General features: G+C 32.4%; 2 protein-coding genes across 2 annotated transcripts; one reads left to right on the top strand and one right to left on the bottom strand.

Annotated features, from left to right (window-relative positions):
* The first annotated feature begins 2,855 nt into the window (after positions 1 to 2,855).
* On the top strand, positions 2,856 to 3,870 carry Srp14 (signal recognition particle 14). Its single transcript, XM_088191160.1, has 3 exons — positions 2,856 to 2,989; positions 3,099 to 3,171; positions 3,233 to 3,870. Exons 1-3 carry the CDS (start codon positions 2,966 to 2,968, stop codon positions 3,457 to 3,459), a joined length of 324 nt encoding a protein of 107 aa, XP_088047286.1. The 5' UTR covers positions 2,856 to 2,965; the 3' UTR covers positions 3,460 to 3,870.
* Sptz (zinc finger FYVE-type containing 26 spastizin) lies at positions 3,609 to 14,061 on the bottom strand. Its single transcript, XM_088191157.1, has 14 exons — positions 13,826 to 14,061; positions 12,034 to 13,675; positions 11,857 to 11,975; positions 10,126 to 11,796; positions 9,968 to 10,066; positions 8,305 to 9,377; positions 7,611 to 7,870; positions 6,138 to 6,508; positions 5,221 to 5,652; positions 4,933 to 5,158; positions 4,515 to 4,815; positions 4,288 to 4,422; positions 4,090 to 4,216; positions 3,609 to 4,023 (listed from the first exon to the last, which is right to left on the bottom strand). The coding sequence occupies exons 1-14, from the start codon at positions 13,901 to 13,903 to the stop codon at positions 3,859 to 3,861; spliced, it is 6,699 nt and encodes a 2,232-aa protein (XP_088047283.1). The 5' UTR covers positions 13,904 to 14,061; the 3' UTR covers positions 3,609 to 3,858.
* Positions 14,062 to 14,131: the final 70 nt, after the last annotated feature.

Below are 14,131 nucleotides of genomic sequence, written 5' to 3'. Positions count from 1 at the left end.
TCATGAATTATATTTTTATATTAGAAAAAACCATAAAATTTAAGGTTGCTTCGAACCACTGAGATTTAACATTCCGAAAGTGTTATATAATCAATAGATTTGGGTTGAAGTAGTAGGGAACCATTACTGATATTCACGGCATCACATCAATGCCGTTTTTGGCCAAAAGTTCATGGCTAACTAAAGTGTCATGACCAGCTGTTAAGCGTGAAAAAAATCAGTCGCAATTACTTATTAAAAGCGTAAAAAATCAAATTGTTATAAGTATATGTGACTTGCAGAACAGGTAATAATCACGCTGACATTATACAAGCACACGTGATGATCTGAGATTTAGGTGGATTAGGATTACTTGAAATATACTTAAACAAAAGACAGTCTGAAAATGACATACATTTTTTTCTATCGCGTAATTTTAAGATATGTGTTTTAATGTTGTCACTTAATATATACCAAAAATACACAAATATGAAAACTAAAATCATAAAGAACGTTTTTAAGAGAAACAAAAAATATATAAAAACCTTATAGCAACGTATTTTCTTTCCTCAAAAACTCTATTTTCCGCTTTTTCTTTTGTAAACTTGCTGAAGATAATCCCTTTTAACATCCAGCAATAGTTCGCGATCATGTTCAATTCCATCTTCTTTGGTGTCGCATTTCCAATATATTTATGTCTTGGTGAAATCTTTTACCTTGCTCCTTGCGTACTGCACCCAAATTTTCATGAAAGTAATCCAGATGTAAATGAAGAAAATGTACTTTTCAACTCATATTGCAGCCCAAGATCTTGAATTTTTACAACATATCTTAAACAATATACTGGTAGTATGACTTTTTTTATTTCCAAGAAAGATGGTTAAAGTTTAAATGCTTTCCACGCCTCTTACTCACTATTTATTCATTATTGTTTCTAAATTTTCATCTAACCTCATTATTCTGACCTCGGGTTCAACAAAATTGCCTTCCTTCAATTTTGCTTCTGACAAACTCACACAGAAAACATGGTCACAGAAATACTTAAAACATTCTCATTCTTTTCGCAAAGCTTTGACAAATTGTTACATCAGGCCCAAATTAATGTAAAGTGGTGAGAATTTAACCTTTTTAAGATTAATAAGGCATTCTCTATCAAATGTATTTCTGATTAGCCATACTTTCTTGATATAATGCTCTTCTCTGGCAGGACTGTCCCACTCACACAGAAAACATGGGAATTTGGTGTAACCACTCTGCTAACTAAATATCGTCGATATTACTTGTAAGTTGCCACAAATTGTTCATTTATGATCTGGATATGAAAGTTTGTTAAGAATCAACAAAAGAATATTTTCATACCATTCTTTCAAATGAATTGAATATCTCACAAGCAAAGTCGCAAACTTATTACTTGTAAGAGTACTGCTTTCAGACTTATTTTTGATAAATCAATAAAAAGCTTCCAGTTGTCAGGTTTGTATTTAATGTTAAAAGCTACCATGAGACCCGGAACATCTTTGCAAAAATAAGATCATCTTCTTTAGAAAAAACTCTTTCTCTACTTCAAAGTCATTACAAGGACGTAGCAGGTGCCAACAATTTTTCTCCTTCAATCTAGAACCTAAATATTGTGCAGATTTCTCTTAAGTCTCTGATTAAATCATTTAACTCGGACAAGTTTTGGATCATTGCTGCCATAGCAGTGCCAACAATTTTTTTTTTTTAATTTGGAACCTAATAGTTGTGCAGATTCTTTAAGAAGATCTAAATCTCTGAATAAATCATTTAACTCGAACTGGGAAAAAAGTTTCGGATCATTGCTGCCTTGATCATAATAATCACTACTGTGGGGGGGGGGGCATTTACATATTTATATATAGGTTTTATTATGACAAAAATTTGGCGGTACTCTGGTAACACTGACGTAACGCAGTTAGATTCTCTTGACGAACTTTTGCGGGCTCGCAACGCCGGTGGGGTCTTGTCTTGTAATACGGCATATAACATTTTCAATACTAAATGGCAGACGATTAACAGAAGCCCATCTCCATAAACAGTCTTAATCACTCTGTAGAGAGAAGGAGTACGCAACAGATTAAATGCATGTATACAATTTTAAATCATCTACGTACAGAAGAAACATTGAATTTGTAACTGCCGTATTTATGTCATTAATAAATAACATAAAGAGTAGAGGGGCAAAGTTGAACCCTTGAGGAACCCCCGAAGGGGTGAAGTATTCTTTTGACTTACAAACTGTCTACGATCGCTCAAATGACTCGAGAATAACCGAGCTAAATCATCCTAGCAACCGAGATTCGACAATTTTTTTAATAATATCCCACGACAAACCTTGTCAGTGGCCTTTTCAAAATCTGTATATACGAATTCTACTTGAATTCCTGCATCGAGAGATTTTGTCACCATTTTAGTGAAAGACAGAAGGTTAGTAACAGTAAAACGGGCGGGACGAAACTCATTCTATTGGTTCAACAAAATTTGCCGAAAGTGATTAAAACCATATCTATGGATAATTATTTCAAACAATTTAGCAGGAGCTGATAATACTGCAATAATCTATAGTTATTTTTATATACAGTTTATCACTCTTTTTATGAATAGGGGTGATTTTTGTGCATTTCCATAGATCAGGAAATGATGATGTCTGGAAAATTAGTAGATTTATTGATACGGTGTAGTGGGCAGAGACCTTTAAGAAGCATTTAGCATTTATGTAAATAAAATTGCAAACAGTCTAGGTGCGAGGCAAGATAAAGAAATTTATTTATTTAAATTAAATAAATGAACCCTGATGACATGAAAGTATAAAAATAGTTTTTAGAACGTTTCTTAGTTAGCGCTTCCTTAGCTTTTCAATTAGCTCCGTCGAAATTTTGACAGCTACATCGGTGAGTTGTCGCATACAGGTTGTGGCGTCTCGCCGTCATCAATATTGAGTCGTGTCGTGATTTAATTTCATAACAACATGGTGCTCCTTAACAACGAGGAGGTAAATACATCCTCAAAATTGCGCCTTAAAAATGATTTGCTGTCTTCATATTGATTATTTTTGAGGTTATTTTTTACATATGTTTTGAATGCAATCTTACTCGTTTCAGTTTCTGACGCAGCTCACTAAAATGTTTCAAAGGAGCAAAAAATCAGGCAGCATACTGATGACTATCAAACAATGTAAGATTTAAATATATAGTTATCAATCGGTGTGATTTTTGTGACATATTTTCTATTTTAGATGACGATAGGAAATCTTCGACGCCGAGGGAAACATTAAATCAATCCCAGCCAATCAATTACACTTGCATTGTGAGAGCGTCAGCAAAAAATAAAAAATTGTCAACAATCATCAACAAGAGTGATGTGTTAAAATTTCAAAAAGCGTATTCGCATTTATTACGATCAAATATGGAGGGACTAAAAAAAGTAAAAAAGGAAAAGAATAAAACGAAGGCAACTCAATAAGTTTTTTATAAACTTGCAAATTATATGTTTTTTATTTAATATAAGAAAAAAGTATTCATACGTTTGTATGTAACTATTTTAGTGCGCGCTAAAAGGCTTGTTACATATTAAGTTAAACTGTATAGGTTTATATAAATGAATGAATTGGAGTGGATTAAAAATATATATTTATTTAATAGTACATGAAAAGAGATACACTTATATAAATCAACCTTAGATGCGTTTCAAAATTATTTTGTCCTTATGTTAAATAAAAAAATATATGTATTTTAAATGAATGTACGAACAATAGTTGATGGTCGATGAAGAGTTATTCGATCGGAATGTGAATCGTTTAATACAAAATGTACATTATATTAATTGCATTTTGTTGTAAGTTATTGAAATAATAATAAACTTTTATAACTTCAACGCTGATATTTTTTTAAGGCACGCATTTTTAACTTCAATTTGTCCTAATTTCTCCGCTTCTCTCATGATTCTCTTCAAATCGTTGAATCTTTTATTTTGTATCGCCAAGTGATATGCTGTTTTTAGAATTCTACACTCTATATAACAAGAGATCTGAAAAACCATCATTATTAATATAATATAAACATTACATCGTAATAAAAATATATAATTCTATACCTTTATTGAAACATTTTCAGTTTTTGCGATTAGCATTTCGGCAACTTCGTCAAACAACTGACCATTTGAATCACACCTTCGGACAATCATCGATACGCTCGCTTCCACTAAATCGTCGATAATTTTACTGAAAAGATTTTATTACATCAAATACTATTCAGCACAGATATAATATTATATATATAAAAAAATAAATACCTAGAATTTTCAGTCATAACTTTTTGGATTAGCTCGCAAATGAGCGGTATTTCTTCATATCGATCGTTATTTATAAGCTCTCTCGTTGCAGTGATGAATAACTTCGAAGCATTTAATTGGTATTCTTTTATTAATCTGAAATGATATTACGAGTTATATGACGATATCCCTTATTTTTATTGTCAAAAATAAACACAATATAAAGACCATGAATGTATATAATATACCTTGAAACATAAGCGAAACCCTCTCTAATGTCCGTTCCGCAAATCAACAAAAGCGCTCCTAACTTTATTCTTTCTATTTGGGATCCAAAGAGTGTGGGCAAACTGCATTGATTAGAGCGATTATCTTCGATTCCGACTATCATTAGATCGTTTATCATCTTTTCTGTGATCCTTCCTGACATTTCGTTCACGTATAAAAACGTAATGATCTCCATCTGTCTCATGATGGTGTTGTTATGTTTTTCCATCGACGCACTATCCATTCGTAAGTGTAAAGATCTCGTTTGTGTCTGATCGGTCTCTGTTAAAAATGATAATAGATAATTCTTATTTACGAGGAAATTATACTTTAATCAATTATCGATTCCTTTGTGAGCTCTTTGAAGAGTAATTCCCACAATATAATTTTTTTTCATACCTTTTGTGACATTTCTTGGAACGTGCTGTAGATGACCTCTGGCTTGAGCCAAGTAATGATTTCGAACATGTAAATTGGCCACGTGAGGAGGCTGAGTTGGGCGAGTATACAATGCAACACAAGTGATAGCAGCTCTCACGTAGTCTCCGATGCCGATTTGAACCGAGTGTAAATGTTGCAACCATCCTTTGTGCTCCAGTACACGACAGGCGTACAACAAGTAATCCTGAAAATAAATAAATCGATAGTTCTTCGAAAAGTCTTAACAAAAAATTGCCATTAAATTACCGTCCACATCGTCCAAGTGCTGTCAATTTCAAACATGGTCTTCAACAGAGTGTTAATAATATCGTTCTTCAGATATGTCATAAATATAACATCGGTGAACGTTTCTTTTTCAACACTGTGCAATTGACAGTGCTGCAGGGCCTCAGCTAAATCTCCGTACTTCAAATAGAAATTTATCAACGCCCTGTGCGTACCGTACGTCGTCAAATAATATACGCATTCTTTATAAAAAAACGATTCAAGTTTTCGCTTGAACTCGAGCTTTTCATTTTGATAGTTGTGCTTCTTGGTCAGTATCGATTGCTTGGTTTTCTTCACATATTGAGCGCTGGTTTCAAAATCGGAAAAATCGCCTTGTTTAATTTTTTGCAAAGACGACAAAGCGTGTATTATGTTGAGCAGTGGTTCAGTTGATGAAATCTCAGATTGATCCTAAAAATAAAAATAGATCATTGAAAGTGAAAAGAATTTAAATGCTTATATTTTATGCTATAGAAAAGATTCCTCTCGGCCCTGGCCGTTTTAATTAAGTAGACTTCAATATTTATCATAATAATGCATTTTACATAAAATTATATATGTATATGTTACAGTGAATACTTTTTCATTGGCCTACTAGCAAAAATATAATTTAATCAATAGGCAAAGGTGAAATTATATGTTGCTCTAAAATGTCTATGAAACTCAATTTGACAGTTGTGAAACGTCCATTTGCTGTTCAAACCCAAACCTTACCTAAAAAATTAACCAAACTCAACTCTAGCTTCGTCTTTTTCGCACAAACAGTGAAATTGTAAATCATTTTTTTGATATATTTTAACTGATTGAGTAAATTAGATTATATTTAAATAATTACAGTAAATATAAATAATTACACTGGTAAAACATATTCACTGCAACATATATACAAGAAATACCTTAATAATCTCAGTTTTCTTCAATATCTGCGGACTCATATAGTAGCTATTGTTTTCTATAAGCATAATGATCTCATCGAGCAGTGCTGAATTGTTTTTGATCCGAGATAGATCACTGTAGCTTTCTGTATGAGATATTATCGACTCCGTAAATGATTGGTTGTCGGCGTTATCGTTTCCTTGATTTATAGCACTGGCGTTCTTCTTGAAGCATATCGCAAACTTTTTCCGCGCCATATTGAAGCAACCGCTTTTGAGGCAAGCTTTTCCCCACGCTGCTAACACCCCCGATTGAGGCATACCAAACTTGGTGGACATTTCCAGCGCCAAATCCCACTTTTCCGCTTTCATCAACTCGCGAATATAATGCGCTGAAATTATAAAAATGTCAGTTACTATAAACAATCTCGAAGCAAAATTATACGAAAATGTCCAATTTGTTTTATTATCGAAACGGATAGTGCTGGGCATTCTCTACAAGCTCCATTATGGAAAAAAAATCAAAAACCATCGTGCTCACAAAAAAGACCAATCGCAAAAATATCACCACTTTTGGAAAAACAACTAATGTCCAAACATTTTGTAAGAAGAACTACAATGTCCTCAACATTGGAGGTTCATCACATTAAACTGACATGTATAAATTTAAAACTTTGATTGATGCATGTAATCATCTTCCTTAAAATTTAAAAAGGTTAAAATAATTAATAAAAAAAAAATCATATATTTCGTGTAAATATAAATACTTTAAAATACAAAGTTTTATATTTTTTCTTTTTGTTAAATGCGAGTTGGTCACAGACACAAGAGTGAAATTAAAAAATAATTAAAATATGACGATATTAGTATGTATAATTCTAGAAACAGTCATGCCCTTTTTTTACAAAGGAGGATTGAGCAGCTTATATTACAAAATCGCCACAAAAACACAAGAGCAAACACATTATGTGCATACACAGAACTTATATTCTCTAGTCTGTGCATTTTTTACATCAACCGAATTTTATTTACTGAAAAAAAGGAAAAAATCTCTAACTAGTTGCATTTTAAATTTCTTAGGTAATTTTGCTGTTTTTTTTTCAAAAATATCAATAATAGTCTTCAGCTCAAAATTTAAGATTTTTGTGCATCTCAAAAAAAGTATGTTTTACAATTATTTTTTTGTGAAATTTATTTAATCACGGATGATAATATGAAAAAGACAGCGGAATTGCGAACTTTGTATGATAAATGGTATAATAATACGAGGAAAATTTGAATTGAAGATCAAATTATATACTTTTGTATCTTGTCGTTAATAATAAATATTTAAGATTATCATTTGACTCATCTTCGTATATCCATACATTCATCAAAATAAATATGATCGTGAGGTGAAATGATATATATAACAATGAAATATATTACATATGCCTTCAGTCGAAGCTGACAAATTAAATGCTTAGTACTTTGAGTATAAATTAAATTAATTACTATTTATTGAGTCGACTTGTGGCATCATATTATGGCATCCGTTGGTGGCAAGACGAGCTAGTGCATCAGTGACGGCCAGTTGGTGTTCAGTATGGACTAACGCAGTGTCGGTGATGGAAGCAGAAGCTGTCGGTATTGGTCTTGCGTATAAAACTGCGCAAGATAGCAAAAGAGCTCGTCTCATATGCACCAACTCTAAAACTCCGTCTTCTGTGTTAGCAGCTGCTTTTGAAAGTTCCGAACTTCGATCAAGCAAAAATCTAAATTGAAAATAATAATTTATTAAATAATGAACATCGAATGAATAAACATATTGGGTCGAGTCATCGTGTTTATTTTATTTAACTCTTTTGCGGTTTATACATATTGATCTTTTCTTCATATAAGATATTACAGTAGACCCCCCAATAACACGGTAAATTGGGGACGTGCAATTTGAATGCCCGCCAAAGGGAGGATAACTCACCACACGCGCCTGATTCGTATGTATGTATTGCAAAAAAATGTATGAGTATTTTCTAATCCCCCAACTACACTCACCTAAATAGCACACCCCCAATTTACCGTGTTATTGGGGGGTCTACTGTATATACCTTTAAATTGTTAAAATCAATTTAATGAATAATTTAAACTGCATTAAAAAACTATTATTCATGCAAAAATAAACGCTATGACTAAACCCGATTGAATATACCTTGGATATGCTAAATTAATTGAATGCATTTTCATAATAGATAAACACAGATTCACGTTGGGTGAAAAATCGTAGATGAACTCCTTTCTCACTTCTCTGTTATGTTTCTCGTTCATCGTTAAACACCACTCCATCGAAGGCGAATCACTTTGTACTGACGTAGTTGGCGGAAACTCAGATATGTGGTTCGTCTCCGTCTCAGCTTTATTTACCGTTTGCTTATGGCACTCGTCACAGAATCTCACTTTTATATCGCTATAATGTCCGGCGATAATCATCTTGCGTCTCGAACACGAATAACAAACTAATCTACCGCACCTTCTACAATGATGTCTCCTAATCAAAATTGAAAATATTGTCGTCTTGCACACCATACAATGATTAGAGAAATTATCGGCGACCCACTGATCCTTATTGGGCACTACTTCGGGCATAACAAACGCTCCAGAACCGATCTGGTTGATCGAATCGATCGACTGTATCAATAATTCTTTGGGTTGATTATAATAAGCCGAGGTCTTATTCTTGCTAGATTTAAACTCTAAAGCTTTAGCAGCGTAAATTCTTAAGAGAGCATCCACAGAATTTATCGATATGGTTGCACTGTTTATCAGCGACATGTTATAAAATAAATTATCGCCCAACGGATCACTTTTTAGCAAAGGTTTTATCAACTTTAAAATCCTGCCCAATTTATCGAGTTTTGCGTTCATTAAAAACTGCTCAATTATCAGTAAAGGCATGGTTATAAGTTCCCAGAAGAAGTTACGTTCGGACAATTCTATGTGCGATATGATCTCAATACCGATTCGGATATTTTCAAACTGTAAATATTCCTGTGAGTTTTGTATGAGAAATTTCGTAATGGTCTTTAAAGCGTCTATGTTCCTCAGTTTCATCAGCATGTCTTTACAAAGTGCGATCGATTGATGAATTGGCATGTCTATGATGAGCGTGTTTAGATTGTTTGGCGGTAAGCTTGTAGGATACTGTTTGATCAAATTGTGTAGAATTAAATTTTTCATGTTGTAAGAAATTTCATGAAAGTTGCTCCATTGAAGACAGAGTTCAAACTGAAAATAAAAATATTGTTAACAGTCGTCTTATAAAATAGCACACATAGGTTATTCAAAAAGTTCCCGGTCTTTCTTAGGTAGTAAGTAATAAATTGTTAACCATACATTGGTTACGATTTTGTATCCTATATTATTCCACGTTAGAAAGCATCATTTAAACAAAGGCAATATATAAATCAACCTTCAAGAGAAATCACCACCTGACTTTCTAAAATGTAAAAATAGACATTTACTAGACGTTTTCAAAATTGTAACCATTGTGGCCAAAATAACCATTAATTAAATATAACAGGACAATATAATTGCTGTCTGGCCAATTTTAATCCCAACCCTAGAAAAAGCTGAAATGATGTCCCTCATTCTGTATTCAGAATGTTCCTCAGTCTGTATTCTGATATAATTTCACTGAAATTACATGTTTTAAAAAATATTTTCGAGGGTTATCCCATAAAAAAATCTAAAAAAAAACAGTATTTAAGTAAAAAAATGTTTTTTTTTTACTTAAATACATATTAACTAATTTTTTCCTGTTCTCATAAAAACTTCCAGAAACTTTTTGAAGATTCATTACACATTTTAATCTATACCTGATCAGTGTCTAAAAGCAATTGAAGTATATATTCAGGATCTTCATTAGAAAGCGAATAAACTTCAGCCCAGCTATCACGTCCGATAATTTGAGAAATCTGCAAAGAAAATTCATTATTATATCACATTATAAACAATGTATGTAATCAAAAAGTACCTTCTGATACACGTGGATGTTGTCCATCCATTTAATGATTTGACTTTTTAAATCTTCATTTTTAATATCGGTGTGGTGATTCAAAAAATTCAATATTTTTAGGACGCCATCGTAATCCCAGCGTGTAAGGTTTTCAATAATTTCTTCAGCTCTTTCGTGAACGTTTGTTATTGAAAACAAGTAGCTCCAATGATTGCGTAATTCGCAATCTTGCGATAGCTTATACAGGATAGTGTTCTTGAGATGTTCGAGAGATGGATTAGATAACATGTGTTCCGGTAGCGAATTAATGATCTTTAGACTCCTTTCAAAACTTTCCGTATTGATGGTTTTTAACAACAATGCACGCAGTGAGTTCGAATCGTACGAATAATGCAAAGCAGCCAAAGCTTTGTTGTTGTAGTTTAATTTTTTGAGAACATCAAATCTTTTCATTTGTAGATAGGTGTCTAAAAATTTTGTTCTCGTATCGATGCTTTGCTGCAAAACATGTTCAGTGTTGTCGGAATGAATTTTCTTCAAAATATTTGCTATCACCCAATTGTTGATCAAAACATAAGTAGCAACATTTTGATTGGGTCTTTGAAAATTCATAGGAATTGATTCCTCTTCAGAATAATCATCGCCATCGGCAATTTCAAAAAGATCTCCATATGTTACAGATTCAGAATTTGTAAAGGAACATTTTATAGGAGGACAATGATTTAAACCAATTTTATGAATCAAATTAATACCGAGTTTTTTACAAAACGTTTCAATTATATCTATAGGTAAGTTTTTACTCATCAAATCACTGATTATTTTATGCGTCGATATATTCAATATTTCCAACTTTATACTAGCATTACTTTCTTCGTTGATCGAATCTTCTGCTAGTATCATTAAATGAGATAATTTATATAGATACGTAAGAAAGTAATTCAGGTAACAGCAGTCCTGTTCAGAAATTTCAATTTCAACTGCTACGTTGCAGATATCAGATGGTATCAAGAGCTTTCTTTGTTTCGTTAAAATTTCTGTGAACGTCTCGATTTTATCTTTAGACATTTTTTTAATACCATCAAAGAAATATATATGAAAATTTGAAATTATAAGCATATTATCCACAAAAAATTCATAGTCTTTGTATACAAAGGGTAATTTATCGTTGATTAAAAAGTGACATATGCCTGTGTTCTTAATGTTATGGTAGTTATTTTGATGTGCGCCACAAAACAAACTAATCATATTTCTGATAAAAAATACAAAATGAAGATTTTTTGAATCGTTTCCGTCTAACTTAGTTGTGATTTCTTGCGATTTCTTCTCGGCGACGTTTAGTATTCCGCAGGTTATATCATAGTTAACGCCCGTGCTCATCAACAAATCGATGAGATAAATCATAGCACTGTTTGAGTAGTCGTATATTTGCGGTGGGAAGAATTGTGGGTAAGTTTCCACCATATCGGATAATTCAGAGTTGTATGGAAACTTTTGCATCGAGAGAAAACTCTCGACTATACTCACGACAGTCGTCGATATGACAGAACTTCCAGTTACTATTTCGATTTGATTTATATTAGAAGATGTATCAAAATGTGTCGACATGTTTTTTATGCGTTTGACGATTGCAATGAACTGTTCTGTAAAATATACTTCCATATAAGCCTCAGTGTTAGACATATCGTAGATCTAAAAGAAAAAGTATTCATATAAAAAGAACGTATTTTAGATTATATCAAAAAATCAAACCTCAGTTATTTTGTATGCGTTAATAAAATTGTTTGATTCTAGACATAGTGCCAATAAAGTGCTCGGAGAAGAAAGCATCAAACTAATAAAATCTGGCTTGTTAATACTGCGTAGTACGTCTGAAAAAAAACACAAAATAAAAATAGGCTCAATTGAATTAGTTATTTATTTGCATACCTTTCGGCTTATCCTTATTAAGTGGTCTCTTTTCATGTAGCGATTTAGATCGTTGCTTCTTAAATTTCTTTTTTCTTCTAACTGGTAATCCGATCGATTTAGAATCATCACTGCTGCTATCGTTAATGTTCTTATAGAAATCACACAAGTGAAGTACATTTGCTTCTTCGAACGTAGCAGTCTTAATTAATTCCCATCGCCATATAGCACTCGATATATAATTCTCCAATGTTTTCAACTCGCTCATGTGAATTTCATAGTTTTCGTTATCTTTAGATATCATGTTTTGCTCGAGTATATCAAAAACACACTCTTTAAGTAAAAGTACAATCTCCTTCAATAGCTTTTGATCGCAAACGAATCCTCGACAGTTGGAAAACGTCTTTAAGTATTCTACATTCTGTACCGCAAAATATGAGCAGTCAGAATATGACGACGTGTTTTGATTCGGCTTACTTTCTTCGCAAGAAAAGTATTCATAGCGAATAAACAAACATGTAAAAATATTATGCATTATTTCAATCCTGTAACTGACTGGATTAAGACTTGAAATTAACTCTTTCAGCTCCTCGATATTCGACGATAATTGTCCGTCGTCCAAAATTATACCAACGTTAGAACATATCAAATTGATCACTTTTGTGATAAGACAATAAGCATTGTAATTCATAACGTCCCATTGATTAGTACAATCTATGTTCTTGTCTATCTTCTTTAACAGCTTACAGTTTGCGTTAAGTACTTGTTTCATTTCAAAAGAATCGATTTGAGATAAATTGCACATTTGCGATATGGTAGATAAAGCGCTGTTATTGCAAAATATATTATTCCAGCAATGAAACGACTTACGTTTAGAATTTGAGTTACAAAATGCTATCAAATTAAATTCTCTACTAATCTCGTTGAAATACATGCGTAAAAAATCATTAGTATTGTCATTTTCTATGTACGAAATAAGACTATGAAACTTATCGACGAACAAAGATAAGTCGACATTTTGAGATGTGTTATTCAAGAGATTAATCAAAACCAACTGCCAAAGTTTAACGGCGATACTATCCGGATGTAAAGGGAATTCGTAATCATGCTCTAATGAAGTCGATAACTGTGCAACGATTTCTTTTAACCAATGTTTGTTGGAAATAAAGCATAATTTAAGCATAACTTCAGAATCCATCGGCCATGTGATTTGTAAAGGCTTTTGTGACTCAAAAATTGACAACGCATTCAACAGATCGTCCGATTGGTGAGAGAGTAAACTGTAATACACCTCTCTCTCAAAGTCCATCGATTTTAAATAGTCTATCTTCGACATTAACTGTTCCACCTCGTCTCGATTGTTATACTGAGAAGAAAATTCCGATATCAAGAACAGTATAGTACTTAGTAACTCATTTTTATTACTAAAAGAATCGTCCTTTATCTTTTCTAATAACCTGTCGATTTCTTCGTTGATGATTTTTTTATAAATTCTATTTATATCATCTTTATCATAAATATTGGACGACGATAGTATTTTCATTATGTGAACGACCTGAATTGGAGTATACTCAATATTTTTCTGCAGATAACTGTATACATTTTCGCCATTCGCTTTGTTTTTATTATCTTTTATTGATTTTTCATAAGTTGGAAATAATTCCTAAAAAAAAATATATTAATTTTACTATCAAATATCAATTAATGTTAAAGGTGACTCATACTGATATGTCATTGAACAGTGCACTTGTTATAATATAATATTTCAGATAAACTGTTTAAATGACGCATTTTGTACACAACCAATACTCACTTCCAAAACTGCTTCATCTGGATCATAACAGCACAAAGACATCAAGTATTTGAGCTCCTTGCTGGATTCTGAATCCATTTTGAGACAGTGTGACTATAAAATTTGAACTGTAGATTAAAATCGGTAATAAAATTTTATTTGCGAGAGTTTCGCATAATACGCGAATGTCCCGAGCGAATTCTTAAATAAAGTGTCACTAATCAGCTGCTTTCGTTATTTTTAAATATGACATATTCGGTCCTAACAACTTGTGCAACGTTGTCCATAAAGTGACTAGACTAGCATGATTGCGATTATGAGGCGAAT

Source organism: Plectrocnemia conspersa, unplaced genomic scaffold (assembly GCF_051122295.1).
Source record: "Plectrocnemia conspersa isolate PC_06_02 unplaced genomic scaffold, ASM5112229v1 ptg000008l, whole genome shotgun sequence".
NCBI classification, from domain to species: Eukaryota; Metazoa; Arthropoda; class Insecta; order Trichoptera; family Polycentropodidae; genus Plectrocnemia; species Plectrocnemia conspersa.
The sequence above is the reverse complement of the archived record's forward strand: the minus strand, read 5'-3'. Positions and strand labels throughout refer to the sequence as shown.

Coding starts and splice junctions, on each gene's coding strand:
- Srp14 (XM_088191160.1), top strand. CDS start 2,966: ATGGTGCTCCTTAACAACGAGGAG. Junction 2,990..3,098: donor TGCTCCTTAACAACGAGGAG/GTAAATACATCC, acceptor TACTCGTTTCAG/TTTCTGACGCAGCTCACTAA. Junction 3,172..3,232: donor ACTGATGACTATCAAACAAT/GTAAGATTTAAA, acceptor TTTCTATTTTAG/ATGACGATAGGAAATCTTCG.
- Sptz (XM_088191157.1), bottom strand. CDS start 13,903: ATGGATTCAGAATCCAGCAAGGAGCTCAAATACTTGATGTCTTTGTGC. Junction 11,976..12,033: donor TAATAAGGATAAGCCGAAAG/GTATGCAAATAA, acceptor GTTTTTTTTCAG/ACGTACTACGCAGTATTAAC. Junction 9,378..9,967: donor TGCTTTTAGACACTGATCAG/GTATAGATTAAA, acceptor TTTTATTTTCAG/TTTGAACTCTGTCTTCAATG.